This window comes from Carassius carassius, chromosome 10 (assembly GCF_963082965.1).
Source record: "Carassius carassius chromosome 10, fCarCar2.1, whole genome shotgun sequence".
Lineage (NCBI taxonomy): Eukaryota > Metazoa > Chordata > Actinopteri > Cypriniformes > Cyprinidae > Carassius > Carassius carassius.
Genome location: NC_081764.1, coordinates 14,989,640 through 15,010,564, shown reverse-complemented (window position 1 = coordinate 15,010,564; position 20,925 = coordinate 14,989,640). Strand labels below are relative to the sequence as shown.

The following is a 20,925-nucleotide window of genomic DNA, read 5'->3' as shown; positions in this document are numbered from 1 at the left end:
TTCTCCACCTCCATCCATGTTCATGTACCATCTCACTCCCTCAAGACAGCCCTGCCCCCTTTCTCCATTCCCGGTGTGTGTTACCTAACATGGCAAGGAGAACCAAACACAAACAGAACTATGACACGAGTCTCCACTCACGGTAATTCAGATGCTCTGTTGCACAAGATGTGAAACCACCGGTTACACAATGCACAGATGTTTGATGAGTTGCAAAAGTTTACATCCGATCATCTGAGGACGTTTAGGTTGCATTTAGACGTAACATCTAGGTCAAGAAAACCACTTCTCTATACACAGTTTTGAATCTGTTAAGATTAAAACATATTGAAAGGATGAGAACCATAACTTAAGGCTACAGTATTCTTTTAGATACCTGCTATGACATTTTAAATCACTCTGATTCCATTTGTGGTTCAATTTATGAATGGTTGAGATTGAAAGCCTGCGCTTACAGTACATTGACACTGTACGCAGCAGGTGGTAAAAAGTCTCAACCACTATATTCATACAAATCACTGCAGCTATTGCAGTCTGCACCATTAAACTCCCTCTATTAAATGCTCTTCTCTCTGTGTCTAATGGCTGTCTGCAAGAGTAATGCATAGGTGCTGGGTACTGTGTATGTTTCACGGTGTAATTCAGTTCATTGTACCTGACACATTAAACCTTCAACACACACTGCCTAGCTAACTAGGCAGAAGAAAGGACACCTTTTAGACACAGAATGGATTTGAAACAGACCTCCCATTGAGGTACATGTGTGGGAAACATCCAAAGCTCAGTTCCAAGAGTAACATGTCTTACTGGTTTAAATTCTGGTCACTAAAACAAGGCAAAGCCTTATCCAGTTCACCTACATCACAAGTTTAATTGTACATCTTGCAAACGAAACCAATAACCTTGCATTCTAGAACATAAATCGGAATTATTCTTGCACATGGTGACCACTTTTCAGAGGATTTAATAAGATCTCTAATAAAAAGTGGCTCACCGTTCCATTATAGTAAAAACATAACCATAGCAAGAGTCTAGACAGAATGACAAATGTTCTATTTACTAAAGGATAAAAAAACCTTCCGTGTCACATCATATCCTGCCCACATCCTCCTAGCACTGATCCAATCTCTTTTCAATAGACAGGAAGCATCTCACGACACAAAGCTTTCATTTTGTTACAGTAAGTGATAAGAGTGGATATGACTCTTGCTATGTTATTATTACGAGTGATCCAAAACCTTCTTTCAAAGCTGATGCTTTGAACAGCCACACTTTTACGAGAAAACAAAAAACAAAACTCATTTTCTAAATGAATGTTTCAAATAATTAATATGGGGCAGAGTTTATTTTTCATCAACATCAACTACTTTACATCATTGCAGTTCAATCCCAAAATACATTACATTAATAAAATTATAATATATTTTTATAAATATAATATTTTGTCTTGAACTAGATATTAAAATACTGATAAACAAATATAGATACATAAACACATATCCATTTTAAAACGTAGATAAACACAAAATCAGAAAAAAATAACATTATATACATACAGTATATTAACATTATATGTATTCATATTTATATATTATATGTTTTCATTGGGATATATATTAAGAAATAAATGCAAAATTATTAAAATATGTAATATATATTATGTATATACACAGCACTTTTCAAAAGACTTCGGGTTTGGCTATTATGTTGACATTGCCAACAGACTATAAAATTCATGTCTACCATTTCATCATAAATTCCACAAAAATCTATATAGTAGTTTTCAGAGAATGAGTTAACAGTCTTAACTCATTCCTGAAAGTAGATTACAATGGTTTCAAGAGAGCATAATGTGTCATAATAATATGTCATTTCACATTGACAGAATCACCCTGTTGTTTCATCTTCTCTGGCAGTCGACAAGTCACTTGTCGTTGACTTGTTACTTTTCTCATTAAGATCTAATTTTGGTCATAGCACTACAATAGTCACACCTGCAGTGCCATCACTCCTCACTGACCCATAACAACATTTACCCAAACTAATTCAGTGTCATTTAAGCAAAAAAACTGAAACAATGTAATACTGAAACCCTCATCATTCACCCTTCCTCTTGCGATCCACCACTCTTCACCCGTCATACCCCAGACATGCTTACCAGGTGTGTGCGACGGTGAATCGGCGCCTGTGGCGAACACCCTTGTTAACCATGAGCTTGCGGAAGAGGCGCGGTGAGCTGCGGGGAGATATTTTGGGGGAGGTGATGAGCTTGTTGCTGGCACCCAATCTCGGAGGCTCCAGCTCCAAATGCATGTGCTCCTTAAAGGTACGAATGCAGGGGTCCAATTCCGGAGCACTCAGCTCATTGGATGACATGGTGATGTTGCGGTTTGAAACAGCCATGTTTCGCGTTTTCTGGGTCACACTACCAACTATTCCCTCCGTTTCTCTCAGTCAACTAGAGGTTATGCCATGCAGGCTGTTGTTTCGTGTGTCAGACAGGAATAAATGTGTGCGCTTGAGCTGCTCTATTCTCTCGGTCGCTCTGTCAGCTTAGGCTTTCAGCAATGCAGTAGAATAATCCTGCCTTGTTCAGTTCCACTGACACACTGAGAGCAGTACCCGTCAGTGTAGTCACACCTCCTTCCTGTGAGAACAAGAAAGAAAAAAAACTCTCTCTCTCTCTTTTTCTATAACCAAACCTTTCTCTGCCTTTCTCTTTTTAGGCAAAACGAGAGAAAAAAGACAGTCTTTCTCTCCTTTACAGACATAACTGCCTTGGATGTCCACTGTTCCTTCTTTTATTTAGATGCCTTTCTTCCACTCAGTCCTCCTGCTCCGTTTTCGCAGATCCTCAGACTCGGACTTACTTCACCCAGCACTAGGAAACTCCAGCTTAAATTATTCAACAGTGGGTAAAAGCAGGTCTTCTTCCCCATCAGTGGCTCCTCTCTTCAGGAACTACCAGGCAGAGCTTCACTTGATGCAGGGAGGAAACCCGGAGGAAGGAAATCGACTGAGCGCACCTACAGTAAAACTGCTACCCCAGGTGCTGTCTGCTTTGAAAATAAATGTAATAGCTTTGAGATCCTTGGATTAAAAAACAAAAAGCCCTAAGTAAATGTGCATAGTGACTGTAAAATCTCCGCCCCTCCCTGCAACTGATTGGCTGAGCTGTGCTTAGTTTGATGGGTGTCTCTGGCTGAATTCTGATGAGGGCTTCTGCCCTTTCACAGCTCAGTGGCGTTCAAGACAATGATAAAAGAAAAAAATCAAAAGCAATTTAAGCCAAGGATTAGCAGTGTCTGGGGAAATAAATATAGCTCTGATGTAAATGAAGGTTTATATACCAAAGTGGCTGGTTTGAAGAGAAAGTAATGGGAGTGAACTGGTAAGAGAAAATTATTTAAATTGAACATATAGATCATCAAATATATCAAAAGCAATTTAAAACAGAGAGGAAAAATACAGAAAAAAATTATAATATGTGAATTACTTTATTGAATCTTTAACTGAACATACTTAACTTAATCAACCACCCATGAAAGTCAATACACAAGCTCCTTTAAAGAACATTTTATGTTTCTTCTTACGTGTTCTGTCTTGTGTTCAGTCAAAAGGCAATAGACACCTAGACACATATACACCAATAAACACCTAATAAAACAAAACGCAGAACCGTGAAGTAATTTTTGGAGATGAATTGTTGAATACCATTCAAAGAGTATTTGAACGTGAAACAGCATACCGCTTGCCCTGTGTGACAGCAACACAGCAGGATTATCTCCGGCTCTCATAGAGACATGCTGAAGAATAAAGGTACGTTAGCCAGCTATCAACCTGCCAGTCAACACCTGCTGGCCATCACCATGGAGACAAAGGAGAGGAGGAAGTAATGAGAACAGGAAAAAATATCAATGAAAGGATAAACAAAAAAGTTGGAACAGATGGGAAAATCTTATATTTTAGCTGTTTTGACGGATCTTTCAACACAGAGGATCTATGATATATAACTTTAATTCTCTTTGTTTAGCAAGTAAAGAGCTGGGTTTAAACTGGATTGAGATTCTGATAATCTACTATATTCACTTTAAACAGGGACAACATAAATATTCACTGGACACTATGATTAACGTTGTGTATATCAAATGAGGTTGTATAAATCGAAAAGTGGAAGGGCCCAAGAACTGAACCTTGAGGCACCTCAGTGGCTGGCTGATGAATCTTAAACATACTGCTCTTCAGGAAACCTTAGGGCCTAGGTACACTTCGTTTTCTGTGTTCTGTTCCATTTAACGCACAGTTCAGCATATACTGTATAAAATTAAATACTAAAACAAAATAAAATAAAATAATATATAGTATCAGCCATATACTACATGGCGCATGAGTGCTGTTGGACGTATTCAGAACTCATGCAGTACCCAGTGGACCTTTGTTTTCTGGAGCACTCAAATCACTTGCACATGCGCTGTTGAATGTTCACGAGTCTATGCAAAGTGTTTGTAGACATCAACAGACTGGAAGCATACTTTTGACAGGATTTGTCTGATTCCATAAAGACGGCAATAACATGGCTTCAGTGCAGTTTTTGCAGTGTAAAGATCTTGCCCCACTGCAGTAAACGGACTCCCACAGAGGGGAAACTGGGACTCATATTCTATTTATTGACATATAAGCTACCATGTAGGGAGATAATGCCACGATACAAAACTGCAGTGCAAATCTGTAAACCATATTTTGAGGACCCTGCAGGTGGTATGTCTTCCATTTAGCCAACACTTCCTTATCCAACAGACAGTCCTCAGGGATCAAACTTGAGTAAAGTGGCTTGCTAAATGGTGACATTTCATGAGTCACTGCTGCTAGGGTTTGAACATATAAACTTTGGGTTACCATGCCCATTCACTATTAATCTACTACAACTTCTGCTAATCTTTGTAGGGTTTTTACTATTGCGAAATCCAAACCTTGTGTTTTGTGTAGTAATGTAAGACTAGCACCAAGTTCAATGACAAGGAGTGTGATCAAGTCACTCTGACTGACCTTTCGGAGATGTGAGCCTATTCACTGATGGAGTCTTACTGAAGAGGTCTTACATAACTGAAGGTCTTACATAAAGACATTTCCTTACTGCTGACTGCTGCGATGAGGGAATTCATATGGCTCCCAATGCTAGCTCATATAGTAAAAAGGATCAGAGATTCTGGGCACCAATAGGGACATTATGAGGAAAAAAAGAAAGCTAAGATGAGAGGGAAAACGAGTTTTAGTGACAGAATGAGAATGAGGGAAAACACAACCCCTGCAGACTTGAATTCTAAATCACTTCACAGGATTACAATTTGTGAGAAGCTGTCTTGTAAATGTCTCCCAACATTTCTCACCCTGCACAGTGCTGCTAAGTATTTTGTGAATCTGTAAGCCCAGGAAGATTCACTCCAAACACTGAGTGCATCAGTTGTGATTTCTGCCTATCATATTAAATAATGTATCAAGCCACAAGGAGATTAAATTGATCTATTTTTACAACACCAAAAAGCCATCATTTAGAAAGCTGGATATAGTTACAGTATAGTGCTTTCAAATGCAGTTTTCTGCCATTTATTTAGCCCAAAACATTTAATATATAGTCACATCGCTTTCTAGTTTTTGTAAACTAATACGCTGTTTATACATTTAACAATAATTTCACACTGCAAGCTTGAGCTTCAGAATCAGCTGCAGACTCGCAAGAGTATTCACACTGGAACCTCACAGCTGCGGCTTCAGAGCTACATATTTCTTTACAAAGACAACTATGAATTTGTTTTTAAAACTTTCAAATTTATAACTGACCAGCTTCTAAAGTCTTGAAAGTTCGTTAGCATGGGGATTCAAATGTTAACACAGGGACTCACATGTAAATGGTGAACATGTTTTTTTTTTTAAGTTTTTTTTAATAATACAAAATACTTTAACCCAAAATGAATAATTAAAAACAAGTTTAAATGGTTAAATCTTCGAAAAATACTTTTTTTCTGAAATGCTCTAATTCCTGTTCAAATACACTGAACATGCTTATTCTGCTAGTTTTTAGCTCTTTTTGTGCAAAATCATTTATTTTGTCCTGTTAGCTTATTTTTTCAAATGATTAGAATTAGCACTCCACTTCACAGCAGGAGACATTGTAGTTGAAAATGTGGGAAATGCAGGTCAGTTTAAAATTGTTAAATGCACAGTGTGATCACATTCTAATGGTACAGTCAGTGTGTGTGTGTGTGTGTGTGTGTACGTGTGTGTGTGTGAGTGTGTGTGTGTGTGTGTGTGTGTGTGTGTGTGAGATCCAGCCATCCTTCATCTTCATTCTTGTCTGATGGCTCCTCTGGCATTTTCAGGTGAAGGGTCATATGAAAGGAGATGTCTTAAAATTGTCCACTAAGAGCTTTGAAGGACACCATCAATTGACAAAATTAAAAGCCTTTAAGAAAGTTGATTCTAATCTTCCACAATAAAGGCCACGAGTAATGAGAAATGACACAGACTGGGAAAAAACATACACACACACACACACGTTTGTTTTTGTGAAAAGTGGGGACATCCTATAGGCGTAATGGTTTTTATACTGTACAAACTGTATATTCTATCGCCCTACACCAACCCTACATCTAAACCTAACCCTCACAGGAAACTTTGTGCATTTTTACTTTCTCAAAAAAACTCATTCTGTGGTTTATAAGCGTTTTGAAAAATGGGGAAATGGGTTATGTCCTCATAAGTCACCCTCTCCTTGTAATACCTGTGTCATACCCATGTCATTTTACAGAGTTGTGTCCTGATATGTCACAAAAACACGCCCACACACAAAGAGAGAACACTTTCTTCAGTTTACAAAAAAATGAAAATAAAAGAAAATGTATTTTGTATCTTTGTAACAAATAAGGATATCCCCAAAAGGAGGATTTGTCAGATTTAACTGAGTAAAGTGGCTCACTTCAGAGAGCAAATCTGACGCCAACATATGGTATATTGGTCCTTTCATGCCTTCTTGAAAAGAAAACAGCATCTACAACCTTCTGCTGAACTTCTCTTTTTGTGTTCCTCAGAAAACAAAGTCATGCAGATTTCAGGATCGGTATATTAATATTTCTTAGAGATATTGATGACTAAAAGTCACAGAGGCAGATGTGTTCTTATATCATATAGCCATTCATCCTGCAGGAAAGTGAGAGATTAGAACTAAATAGACCTCGATCTGACCCGGACACAAGAGCGTGAGGAGGTCTCTTGCCCTGGGGTCTTGTGCAATGGGACTTCTGAATGAATCTCCCTCACACTGTCTGCATGACTTGATGTCAGAAATTTCTCTTTCTCTCTCACGATCACACACACACAATTGGGTGCTCAGTTCCAAGAAAGTGGGTAAAGTCACTGATGAATTCGCTTGGCAGACAGCTCAGTGCCCTGTAGAGTCTGTCCTCCAGCATCATTGCTTATGCCTTGTCCATAAAGCTATCCCACAAGCCACCTGGGAGCTCCCAGATCAATCTGCAATGGAGTCACATCAGCAGGAAAATAATTGTGCTCCAAATATAGCACTTTCTCTAAACCTTGTCTCCTGATTCTCCTGACACACATCAAACGGACAGCTCAACAAGAGCAGAAATGCAAGAGTGTGAGATAGCAGGGCAAATAACAAATGCTATATATATATATATATATATACACACACACACACACACACACAGATATGGCAAATAAACATATATGTATATATATATGTGTGTGTGTGTGTGTGTGTGTGTGTGTGTGTGTGTGTGTGTGTGTGTGTGTGTGTGTGTGTGTGTGTGTATTTGTAATGTGCATATACAAACCTTTGTAGAAGTGAAAATGAACCAGAATTATTTTATTATTTACTCAACCTCATGTTGTTAACATAAACGCGACTTATTTTGAAACACAAAATGTAATGGCCAGAATCACTCTGGCCACTCTTTACCATATAATTAAAATAAAGGATGTCTGGGACTGTTAAGCTCCAAAATGAAGTATTAGTAGCTTTGTACCTTTTTATTTTATATTCTATATCCAGTATTCTAACTGGAATGAAGTCATACTACAGCTTTTGTGACAAACAGACTTAAATTTAAGCCACTGATAATCTGAATTTTCCAGTGAGATGTCAAGAATATTGGTCTACTTTAATACATTTTATGACAAATGTGGGTCAGGTGTGTTTTTAGGGGGCAAACTGATGAATGCTCATGAGGTTTACTAAACCAGAGGTGTCACACACAGAAACATCTGAGAATAGGAACCATGATGTATTTTAGTCTCAATGCTGCCCTCCACTGGCAAACAATGACAACAACTACTAACTCAATACATGAAAGTGAAAGTGACATTCAGCCAAGTATGGTGACCCATACTCAGAATTCGTGCTCTGCATTTAACCCATCCAAAGTGCACACACACAGAGCAGTGAACGAAAACACACACAAACACACACACAGTGGGCAACCATTTATGCTGCGGCGCCCGGGGAGCAGTTGGGGGTTCGATGCCTTGCTCAAGGGCACCTAAGTCGTTGTATTGCCGGCCAGAGATTCGAACCCACAACCCTAGGATTAGGAGTCAAACTCTCTAACCACTAGGCCACGACTTCCCCTAACCTAATCTAATGGAAAACAAAAAAACGTATTTGCTCTAAATATTGAAAATCAGACCTGTTTATTTTCAGGCAGATAAAACTAAAAATATAATTTATGGCTACACAAGTATCATAAGTATCCAAGCACCAAAGTATTCTTGTCTTATTGGTGAATTTGCTGCGGGCCCATCAAGCTATCGGATCATTTGCTCACCTTCAAAAGCTGTATTAGTTTCTTTCTTCTGCTGAACACACACACACACACACACACACACACACACACAAAGAAGATAATTTGAATATATAAGTCAATGGCAACCGTCAAATGTGTGGTTACCCACATTCTTCAAAATATCTTCTTTTGTGCTCAACAGAAGAAAGAAACTCATACAGATTTGGAACAACTTGAGAATGAGTAAATGATGACAGTATTTTCGTTTTTGGGTGATTGAATCCTTTAAAGAGATCTTAAATCATTAAAAAAATTATAATATGTGTATTTACCAGCTTTGCAGACACTTCTACATAACTAAAGAACATTATGCAACTCATGAGCGATGAGAATCAACTTCAGAAAAAAATTTGCAGTGAATTTTGATACTGAGAGATGCCAGAAGGATGAGCACAATTCCTCTCAAGTATTTTTACCCATGTATTTTAACAGCTTTTATATAAAGGCCTATGCAAGCTGTCAGCAGTGTTTTTAATTAGCAATAACCCCACTTTTACAGCTAATATAAGGATTTTTTGTTTGTTTGTTTGTTTGTTTGAGGGGGCGCCTGACATGACCAAATAAACCAAAATGCTTATATAGTATGAGTAATACTCACTATCATTCAGCAGTCTGGGGTCATTAAGATTTAAAATGTTACAAATGATTTTTATTTAAAATAAATGCTGTGCTTTTGAACTTTCTTTTAATCAAAGAATCCAGAAAAAAATGATCACCATTTAAAATATTAAGCAGCAAAAATATTTTCAACATTGATAATAAGAAGAAATTTTTATTGAGCAATAAATGAGTGTCAAGCATATTGGAATGATTTATGAACAACTATAAATACTATAATGAAAATTCTGCTTTGCCATCACAGAAATAAATGTAATTTTAAAATATATTAAAACAGACAACAGTTACAACCCGAATTCCGGAAAAGTTGGGACGTTTTTTAAATTTTAATAAAATGAAAACTAAAGGAATTTCAAATCACATGAGCCAATATTTTATTCACAATAGAACATAGATAACGTAGCAAATGTTTAAACTGAGAAATTTTACACTTTTATCCACTTAATTAGCTCATTTAAAATTTAATGCCTGCTACAGGTCTCAAAAAAGTTGGCACGGGGGCAACAAATGGCTAAAAAAGCAAGCAGTTTTGAAAAGATTCAGCTGGGAGAACATCTAGTGATTAATTAAGTTAATTGATATCAGGTCTGTAACATGATTAGCTATAAAAGCTTTGTCTTAGAGAAGCAGAGTCTCTCAGAAGTAAAGATGGGCAGAGGCTCTCCAATCTGTGAAAGACTGCATAAAAAAATTGTGGAAAACTTTAAAAACAATGTTCCTCAACGTCAAATTGCAAAGGCTTTGCAAATCTCATCATCTACAGTGCATAACATCATCAAAAGATTCAGAGAAACTGGAGAAATCTCTGTGCGTAAGGGACAAGGCCGGAGACCTTTATTGGATGCCCGTGGTCTTCGGGCTCTCAGACGACACTGCATCACTCATCGGCATGATTGTGTCAATGACATTACTAAATGGGCCCAGGAATACTTTCAGAAACCACTGTCGGTAAACACAATCTGCCGTGCCATCAGCAGATGCCAACTAAAGCTCTATCATGCAAAAAGGAAGCCATATGTGAACATGGTCCAGAAGCGCTGTCGTGTCCTGTGGGCCAAGGCTCATTTAAAATGGACTATTTCAAAGTGGAATAGTGTTTTATGGTCAGACGAGTCCAAATTTGACATTCTTGTTGGAAATCAAGGACGCCGTGTCCTCCGGGCTAAAGAGGAAGGAGACCTTCCAGCATGTTATCAGCGTTCAGTTCAAAAGCCAGCATCTCTGATGGTATGGGGGTGCTAAGTGCATACGGTATGGGCAGCTTGCATGTTTTGGAAGGCTCTGTGAATGCTGAAAGGTATATAAAGGTTTTAGAGCAACATATGCTTCCCTCCAAACAACGTCTATTTCAGGGAAGGCCTTGTTTATTTCAGCAGGACAATGCAAAACCACATACTGCGGCTATAACAACAGCATGGCTTCGTCGTAGAAGAGTCCGGGTGCTAACCTGGCCTGCCTGCAGTCCAGATCTTTCACCTATAGAGAACAGTTGGCGCATCATTAAACGAAAAATACGTCAAAGACGACCACGAACTCTTCAGCAGCTGGAAATCTATATAAGGCAAGAATGGGACCAAATTCCAACAGCAAAACTCCAGCAACTCATAGCCTCAATGCCCAGACGTCTTCAAACTGTTTTGAAAAGAAAAGGAGATGCTACACCATGGTAAACATGCCCCGTCCCAACTATTTTGAGACCTGTAGCAGAAATCAAAATTGAAATGAGCTCATTTTGTGCATAAAATTGTAAACTTTCTTAGTTTAAACATTTGCTATGTTATCTATGTTCTATTGTGAATAAAATATTGGCTCATGTGATTTGAAAGTCTTTTAGTTTTCATTTTATTAAAATTTAAAAAACGTCCCAACTTTTCCGGAATTCGGGTTGTATTTACAAATGTAATAATGCAGATAAATGTAGCTTTGGTGAGCAGAAGAGACTTCTCAAACTTCAAAAACAAAAAGTCTTAGCAACCCCAAACGTTTGAGTGAAAGTGTATAATATAGCCTATTATCATATAATATAGAAGCTTATATAACCTACTCACAAAGATTTGCAAAATGAATGGTTTCCAAACAGATTTGTTAAAGCTCAAACAATACTATTAATAAACCACAGAACCATAGTGTTTACACTCTTCAAGAAAAAAAAACTACTAAGACATACAAAATGCTTACTAACAGTTGTCATTGCATTTTAATCTGAGATTGAAGAAATTTCCTTAACGTCCAATATTTTACACACATCATTTTTAAGATAGATTTCTATGAAAGTGGAGGAGCACTGAAAAGAGCTGATTGACATGGACTCACCACTCATTGTCCACAGGTGTGATGTCAATGCGAGGGGGTGTAAAAAAGGGAAGTGTGGTTGGTCTTGCCATGATCTCGTCATCTGGACTGCGGGACCTCTCCATCTGCCGCCATGATAAAGGAGGCAACTGTAGGTTACCGGAAAAACGGCGCCGTCCTCGCCGCAGGTCCACCCCCAGCGTGCAACCCGAAGAGGTGAAAGATTCACTTAGTCTGCAGTCTGGAGGCTCTTTACTGTCCTGGAGTGAGAAAACAAAGTAGGTAGGTAGGTAGTAAAACAAAAGGGTAAAAATTGGAATTGCTTTCAGTGGACTTAAGAATTTTAATAAATAAGACAAATTAAGACATTGTAAAGGATTTCACACCACTAGAGGGAGCCAGCGCCTTTCACTCAACATTCAACTTCTGTTTCTTGAAAACACCTAAAATGACATTTAATAGAAGTCTGTTGTACAAACAAAAGCTCTAAATGCAGGAAAGTAGAAAATAGCTCTAATAAATATTTCAAATATTTGGATAAGACGTGTCAGGTAAATCTTCACAGTCAAATATATTCAGTAATCAATCAAGCACTGTTACATTACTAAAAACAAGCACGAAAATGTGATATGGTACAGTTGTGTTTTTTGTGTGTGATTTTTATTTATTTATTTATTTATTTATTAGATGAATATTAAAATACTGCTTAGCAAAAGTACTACCACCTAAAATCCAATGTATTACCATTATACATCCATTGTACATCTTGTGGGGAAAGGGAAAGACTAAAAAATCTGCATTGATTGAAACATGCATTAGTCGCTCTAATAATTGCTCCAGTCAATTGAAAGGGTATATATCCCTAAACAAAGAGTGCAAACTGTTAGAAAATAAGAGCAGAGTGACTAAGAAAGTGAGTTCGAGTCTCGGGCCGGCAGGAATTATAGGTGGGGGGAGTGCATGTACAGTTCTCTCTCCACCTTCAATACCACGACTTAGGTGCCCTTGAGCAAGGCATCGAACCCCCAACTGCTCCCCAGGTGCCGCAGCATAAATGGCTGCCCACTGCTCCGGGTGTGTTCACAGTGTGTGTGTGTGTGTTCACTGCTCTGTGTGTGTGTGCACTTCGGATGGGTTAAACGCAGAGCACAAATTCTGAGTTTGGGTCACCATACTTGGCTGAATGTCAGGTCCCTTTTCACTGTCACAAAAGTATCCAAAGATACATGCAGACAGGAACAGACATGAAAGAATCCACACTGTGTCCCCACTGAACACAAATTAAATGGAAACAGAAGTGTACTTTTTGACCTCATGTCTGAACTACACATAGACCAGGGACACTTCATTTCACAGACCACCCCAAAGATTTCCATCTGAAAGCACACAAGGACAAACTCTCAGGCCTGCAAGGTTAAACTCTAGCAAGCCCAGCTGCAAGCTATGTGAGGCCCTGACATGACAAAAGGGCAACCAGCAAAGGCCACCAACTATAAATACAACAGACATAGGCAATATACAACAGATATGAAATGTTTTGAAATGTTTTTTAAAAGTCAAGCATACATATATTGTTACTGCTCTCTAAAGCCAAGCAATTTGTGAGAATGAGTTTGCAGACTGCCTAATCAATAATAATATTGGGAATACGCATGTAACGGTGCATAAATCTGTACATTTATTAGCCAAACAATGGACATTTTCTGCAAAGCTGTACCAGTTAAAGAGGGATTCAAATCCCATTTACTGCTATGACTCGTCATTATTGTTGCCCATTCTCATTGGTTTGCTGGCCTGTGGATGATTTCATGCTCATGTAAAGGTATCCATGAATTGCTTATGCAAGCGGAAAACTATACTTGCTGCCAGATTTTGATTGCCGAAAATCACATTACATTTGATGCCAAACTGACTCAAATCAATTGAAAGAAAACATTGTTACTGTATATTTTCATGATTTCTTGAACAAATTTTGATATCCACTAAAAAAAATTTTTCATACATTTTGGGCATAGACAAAGTACGTTCAAGGTACATGTTATTTGGCAACATGCTTGAGAAAACTAGTCGAAAGTTTCGTTTGCCATTTCCTGGCAACAGCCCTACTTAGTGTTTCTTATTTGTGGTCTTTTAAAAATGTATAAATTAATTAGTACACCCATTTACCGTTTAGGTGTGTGCACAAATAACCAAATATTTTAATATTTGATCTGTAATTATTATTGTAAAAATAAAAACACTTTTCAAATTTTAAAACATGTTGCTTTACTGGCTATAAATGCAGGGAATCCATGATAAATCCTAACCATGCAAACTAAAAGTCAGTTATGACTAAATGCGTTGGGTGGCGCTATGGAGCATGTTAACAAGTTGACTGTATTTGATCACAGAATGTCGTTGTTTGCCTCCAAAGTTTGGAATTACTTAGATCAAAATGATTTTACTAAATGATCTTACAAAATTTAATTACTTTTGACCAAATTAATTTAGTGATACTGAGTTACTTTTACATGTTTTCATTTAGCAGACACTTTTATCCAAAGTCTTACAAATGAGTTGTCATAATATCACCACCATTATTACTTTTATTACTGTAATTATTATATGGCGTTGTATGTTTGGACATACCAGTGTTTCCTCATATTTACCTGAGTTATGAATGAGTTTGCAGTCTGAACTGAATATGATGAGACCAAAATGAGACTGTACTGCATAATAATAGACAAAAATAGACTGCATAATAAACTTTTTATGAAGTTGTCCTTGAGGGCTGCATGCAAAAATAAAAAAATATATGTGACAGAGTAGTTCGACTGACAAGCAACTGACTTGGGTTCTTTTTATAAATTTTTCTAAAAGACTCACAAGGTTGATTCAGTCTGGCAAATCATTGAATAAACCGAATGGCAAAGAGTGGTTTACTGAATCAACATCTGACTGACTTAATTTTCAAGCTACTATTATTTTATTCCACCAATGAATGTCAAAAAATAAAGCCAAAGCAGAATAAATGACTCTCTGATTGTTAGAATTTTCTGTACAGCGTAATGGGTAATGTAGTTCTCTTACGAGAGCTCTCTCGTACTGCGTCTTAGCTAAGACGCTACGGGAAAAGTCTCTTTTCACGAAATACTGAAGCAAAAAATTATCCTTAATTTTGTATTTTTGTAAAGCGCATTTGCAGCAGTACACAGCCATAGGCGAGACGGATCGCTCGCTCACTGGCTTGTTCTGCGGCAACTGCACAGCCTATCGAGCGCAGGCTGATGCAACATCAGACCAATAAGGGCGCTTCGCGCCCTTCTTGCCACTTCCCGCCGAAACGGGTGTGGCCCAACCTATAAAAGGAGCTCGAAAAGGCTGACTCACCTGATTTTTCATCTCTTCAGCGAAGCTCACGCATCGCTGGATCACGAGGAAGCAAGCGCCGTCTGGAAGAGCATATCAGCAGGACGAGCCATCCTGAAGCCGCTGGCACCGCCGCCTTCCACTGCCGTTCCTGCTGCGCTATCCGGCGCCCATATCCTTTATAATCCTTGTTCTGTTATACTCTGTGTGTGTGTTCGCCCTGCGACGCACATTCACAAAAGAGCTGCGTCTTTTTAAAGATGCCTTCGTGCGGCTCGTGCAGAACCCCGCTCAGCGAAGGAGATCGTCATGTCATCTGCGTCTCCTGTCTGGGTGAAGACCATGCAGCGCTCGCGCTCGCTGATGGCGGATGTCCTCATTGCGAGCTGATGCCTATGGTGACTCTGAGGACTCGCCTGGCATCCTTCTCGAAGCCTGCATCATCCGCTGCGCCGCAGCGCCGTAAGAAGCGCCGCTCGCAGCGCCTACCAGAACCGCCTCCAGCTCGGCCGAGCTCGCCGGTTCCCTCCGCTTCGCCGGTCTCCCCTGCATCGCTTCCCGATGCTCAGTGTCCGCTGCTTGCCGACGCGTCATCGGAGGAAGTGGATCTCAGGCCCGCGTCGGAGGAAGAAGACACGTGCTCTCTGCTTGCTTCGGGCAGTGAGGGTTGGACGAGCTCCGTGGATCTCGCGCCAGCTGCTCAGAGGCCCAGCAGACGGGGGGATATCGATAAGGAGCTGATGCGTGTACTCTCGTTGGCCGCGGCGAGCTTCGGCCTCGAGTGGTCTGCACCAGCGCCCCCTTCGCGTTCCCGGCTGGATGGTAGCTATCTTCCGGATGAGCGCTCTTCCTCAAGCTCAAAACACGCCCCTTTTCTTCCTGAGCTTCACGAAGAAGTGGCGAAGGCTTGGGACGCTCCATTCTCGGCGAGAATCCGCTCATCTGTTTCGCCAGCATTCTCCACACTGGACGGTGCTAAGAACAGAGGCTACCTGTCACTTCCGCCGGTGGAACAGGCTATAGCAGCGCACCTTTGCCCGCCCTCTGCTGGACGGCGGACTAAGGCGGCGTTGCCATCCAAAGCCTGCCGCATGACGTCATCGCTGCTCACACGGATATTCTCTGCTGCTGGGCAGGCTGCGTCTGCGTTACACACCATGGCGACGCTACAGATTTTCCAGGGCGATCTTCTCCGCAAGCTGGATGAGATGGGACCTGAAGCGATCTGTCTCGCGGATCTGAGGAGTGCTTCGGATCTCTCCCTCCGCGCTGCTAATTCCGCTGCACAGGCCATGGGACGGGTTATGGCTTCCGCTACGGTGGCTGAGAGGCATTTGTGGCTGACGCTTTCTGACATCAAGGAGTCTGAGCGCGCTGCGTTTCTTGACGCTCCGCTAACTCCTGCCGGCCTCTTTGGATCTTCCGTCAACGAGTTTGTGGAGAGATTCGCCGAGGACCAGAAAGCTTCACAGGCGTTCAAGCACTTCTTGCCGAAGCGCTCCAGTTCTGCAGCTAGCCGCTCTAGACCGGCCCCACAGAGCTCTCAGTCACGCCCACCGCCTCCTGCTGCGCCATCACGACAGCGTCAGCAACGCAGCTCGGGACCCCGTTCTCGCTCTTCGAGCCGTCGCCCCGCGCCGCGGGAGCCGCGGCAGAGGATTGCGGTGAAGCCAGAAGCCCCGAAAGCATCCTAGCACTGCTGGGAAAGCGCCGGTGTTCGAGGTCCCCTGCGGCCGAGCTCTCACCCAAGCGCGCCGCTGTTGCAGTTCCAAGAGTTGCGACTGCCTCAGTGTCTTCTGCAATGCGCAAGCCTGCACGAGTGCCCGCTTGCCTGCACACAAAAGCCGTTATCACGGCTACCCAGATGTTTCACAAAAAAAGCGTTTTTTCTGGTGTCCCGGCCACGGCCGATGGTGCTATAAATGTTGTGACGATGCCCACTCCTCAGTGCCCATCTCCACATGTAAGCACAGCCCTACACACAGGGCCTGCGCTCATAATGTCGACTCAAGTCGGTCGCGCACACTACATAGTAAACGTGCCCACCCCTCAGTGCCCACAATTACTATGTCACACGCGTCATGCGGTTTCTGTAAAAACGAAACCCGTGCACGCTCGTCCGGCCACGGCCGATGGTGCTTTAAATGCAGTGACGATGCCCACTACCCAGTGCCCATCCCCGCATGTAAGCACAGCCCTGCACACAGGGCTGGCGCACATAAGATCGACACAGATCGGTTGAGCGCGCCGCATAGTAAACGTGCCCACTTCCCAGTGCCCACATACACTATGTCACTTACGGCGCGGGGCTTCTGTAAAAACGAGGCCCGTGCACGTACATTCTGCACAGGCAGACGGCGAGTTGGAAGTGGTAAAAGTGCACACATGCAGCCCACGGTTACTCGCAGATATATTGAGTCCCACGGGACCCGCTCAGCCTCCCTCCAGTCGGTTAAGCGCCGGAACGGGGTCGAGGATGAGCGATCTGCCCGCTGTGATCAGCGCGCTCCCCGCCTCAGATGCGCAGCACACTCGAGCGCCGCCGTTGCCCAGTCAACAGAGCGCGTGTCACATCCAGCCCTTAGCCATTCATGCAGATGCATGGTCAGCGCTTCCAGGGGTTTCGGATTGGGTGCTAGGCATTATAAAGAGAGGCTACTCGCTACAGTTTTCTCGACGCCCACCGCGCTTCTCAGCGCGCGTCGAAACTACGGTCAAAACAGAAGTAGCACACATACTTCGGGCCGAAATATCGAAACTGTTGAGCAAAGGGGCTGTAGAGCCTGTGTCTCAAGCTCAAAGCGAGGGGGGGCTGTACAGCAGATACTTTCTGGTGCCCAAGAGAGACGGGGGTCTCAGGCCCATACTGGATCTAAGGCAGCTGAACAAGGCATTGATGAAACGCAGTTTCAAAATGCTCACGACCAGGAAGCTCCTCGCGCAGATTCGCGGAGGGGACTGGTTCATGTCAATAGATCTGAAGGACGCGTATTTTCAAATACAGATAGCGTCAAACCACAGGCGGTTTTTGAGATTCGCCTTCGAGGGCCAAGCATACCAGTTTGCAGTCCTGCCATTCGGCTTGTCCGTAGCTCCTCGTACGTTTACGAGGTGCATGGATGCAGCGCTCGCTCCTCTCAGACTCAGAGGCATACGAGTGCTGAATTATTTGGACGACTGGCTGGTTCTGGCCCAATCACGAGCGGAGCTCGTGGACCACAGGGCTGTTTTACTCGATCACCTCGAGAAGCTCGGCCTCAGTGTCAATTGGGCGAAGAGTTCGCTGAATCCCAGTCAGACGATCCTGTTTCTGGGTATAGTTCTGAACTCGTGTTCCATGACGGCGCGACTGTCACCACAGCGCACGATGGGCATTCAGCGCGCAGCGAGTTCTTTCCGCTGCGGCGCGACTGTGTCGCTCAAACACTGTCAAAGGATGCTGGGTCTCATGGCCTCAGCATCTCCGGTTCTGCGGCTGGGCCTGCTCCGCATGCGCCCCCTGCAGTTCTGGCTGAAGGCTCGGGTGCCGCGCAGAGCGTGGGCGTCTGGCCGGCTGCATTTCAAGGTCGATCAGAGCTGTGTTGCGGCTCTAGCACCTTGGACAGCGAACGGCTGGTACCGATCAGGTGTAAGCCTGGGGACTTCCCCGAGTGTGAAAATGGTGTCGACAGACGCCTCCACTTCGGGATGGGGAGCGCTGCTCGAAGGCAGACCGTCCTTTGGCCTATGGTCAGAACGGGAAAAGCTCCATCATATCAACTGCCTGGAAATGCTGGCAGTGGAGAATGCGCTGACGCGCTTTTGTCCCCATATCAAGGATCACCACGTCGTAGTCCGTTCGGACAACATGTCCGTGGTGTCCTACATAAATCGCCAGGGCGGTCTCGGGTCCCGAAACCTGTACAGGCTGACGGAACGCCTCCTGATTTGGGCTCAACGCAACGTGCGCTCGCTGAGAGCGGTGCATGTGCCTGGACTGCAGAATCTGGGTCCAGACAGGCTGTCCAGAGGCAATGTCCCTACGGGCGAATGGTCTCTACACCCGCAAACAGTTCGGCTGTTGTGGGAGAGATTTGGCATGGCGGAGGTGGACCTCTTTGCGTCCCACGAAAACGCTCACTGCCCCGCATTCTTTTCCAAGAACGAAAGCGCGCTGTCACGGAAATGGCCGTGCTGCCCGCTTTATGCGTTCCCTCCCGTCTCCCTCCTTCCGCAGGTGATAGAACGGGTGAGAGAAACGAGATGTTCAATACTGCTTGTGGCACCTCTTTGGAAGAACCAACCATGGTTCCCAGATTTGATGCAATTAGCAGATGTCGCCCCATGGCCGGTACCGTTGAGGAGAGATCTCCTCTCGCAGGCCAGGGGCTCGATTTGGCACCCTCAACCGGAGTTGTGGTCCCTCCATGTATGGGCACTCAACGATCTCGCAGTGGGAGTGCTAAATACCATCACTCAGGCTAGAGCTCCGTCGACACGACGTCTGTATGCCTCGAAGTGGTCGGTGTTCTCCAGCTGGTGCACAGCTCGAGGTTATTCACCCCTTAGTTGTGAGGTGACGGAGGTCCTCTCCTTCCTACAGGAGCTGTTGGATAAGGGCAGAGCCCCATCCACGCTCAAAGTTTATGTGGCGGCCATCGCAGCGTTTTCTGAAACGGCGTCCGGTCAGTCAATAGGAAGGAACGATTTAGTCATCCGGTTCCTCAGAGGAGCTAGGAGGCTGAATCCTCCCAGACCTCCGTCAGTCCCTATGTGGGACCTCGCTGCGGTTTTGGAGGCCTTGAAGGGTCCCCCTTTTGAGCCTATCCAATCGGTTAGCCTTCAGCATCTGTCGTTCAAGACAGTATTCTTGTTGGCTCTCGCTTCTGTGAAGCGTGTGGGTGATTTGCACGCGCTCTCGGTGAGCCAGTCGTGCTTGGAGTTTGGGCCCAATGACTCAAGGGTCATACTCAAACCTAGGCACGGTTATGTGCCGAAATCCCTCAGCACACCGTTTCGGGCTCAGGTTATTGCCCTGTCTGCCCTGCCGGTGTCAGGGGAGGATGGAGACTCGAGTCTTCTTTGCCCTGTCAGGGTTTTAAGAGCTTATGTGTCTCGCTCTGCTGCCTTTCGGCAGACGGAGCAGCTATTTGTCTCATTCGGTGGACGTTCCAAAGGAATGGCTGTTTCGAGACAGACTCTATCCAGATGGATAGTTGACGCCATAGCGTTAGCTTACGCTTCCAGGGGCCTTCAGTGCCCGTTGGGCGTCAGAGCACACTCCACAAGAGGCGTCGCCTCATCGTGGGCGTGGTCTACTGGGATCTCCTTGCAGGATATATGTATGGCGGCGGGTTGGGCCTCGCCGTCTACATTTATCAGGTTCTATAACCTGGAGGTTCCCGCCTTGCAAGCAAGGCTGCTGTCGGTATAGAAGAATCAGGGCCCTGAGGGGAATTCTGAATTCATGAGCGCTAGGCGCTGCCGACTGTTATATGGGCAGTATTGCGTAAGACCCGCATTGCCACATTGGTCAGGCCTTGCCTCGGCTGTGTGATGTCATATTGCCGCATCTACGGATGCTGCTAGATATGGGACGGAGGGTTTTTCCCCCTTTTTTCTGTCCCGGACTCTCTGTGAGTCCCTCAGGTGACTGTGCACTGTAAATCCTGGGCGTTGCTTCAGGTTTATCGGTGTGTGATCCCTGCGCGCACGGCGTTTTACATCGGGTTCCCGTAGCGTCTTAGCTAAGACGCAGTACGAGAGAGCTCTCGTAAGAGAACGTACTCGGCTACTAAACGTAACCTCGGTTCTCTCTAGAAGAGCG

The 20,925-nt window shown here is 43.3% G+C and overlaps 1 protein-coding gene across 2 annotated transcripts in view; it reads right to left on the bottom strand.

The window, feature by feature from the left end:
• Positions 1-20,925, bottom strand: part of LOC132151849 (cAMP-specific 3',5'-cyclic phosphodiesterase 4B-like) — a 132,046-nt gene that overhangs the window by 103,336 nt on the left and 7,785 nt on the right. Inside the window, exon 2 of one of the 2 annotated variants that reach the window (XM_059560288.1) lies at positions 11,793-12,031. In XM_059560288.1, the coding sequence (XP_059416271.1) occupies positions 11,793-12,031 (239 nt within the window). Of the gene's footprint in view, positions 1-2,158; positions 2,607-11,792; positions 12,032-20,925 lie in introns of those variants that run through there. The other variant, XM_059560289.1, reaches the window with a different exon arrangement.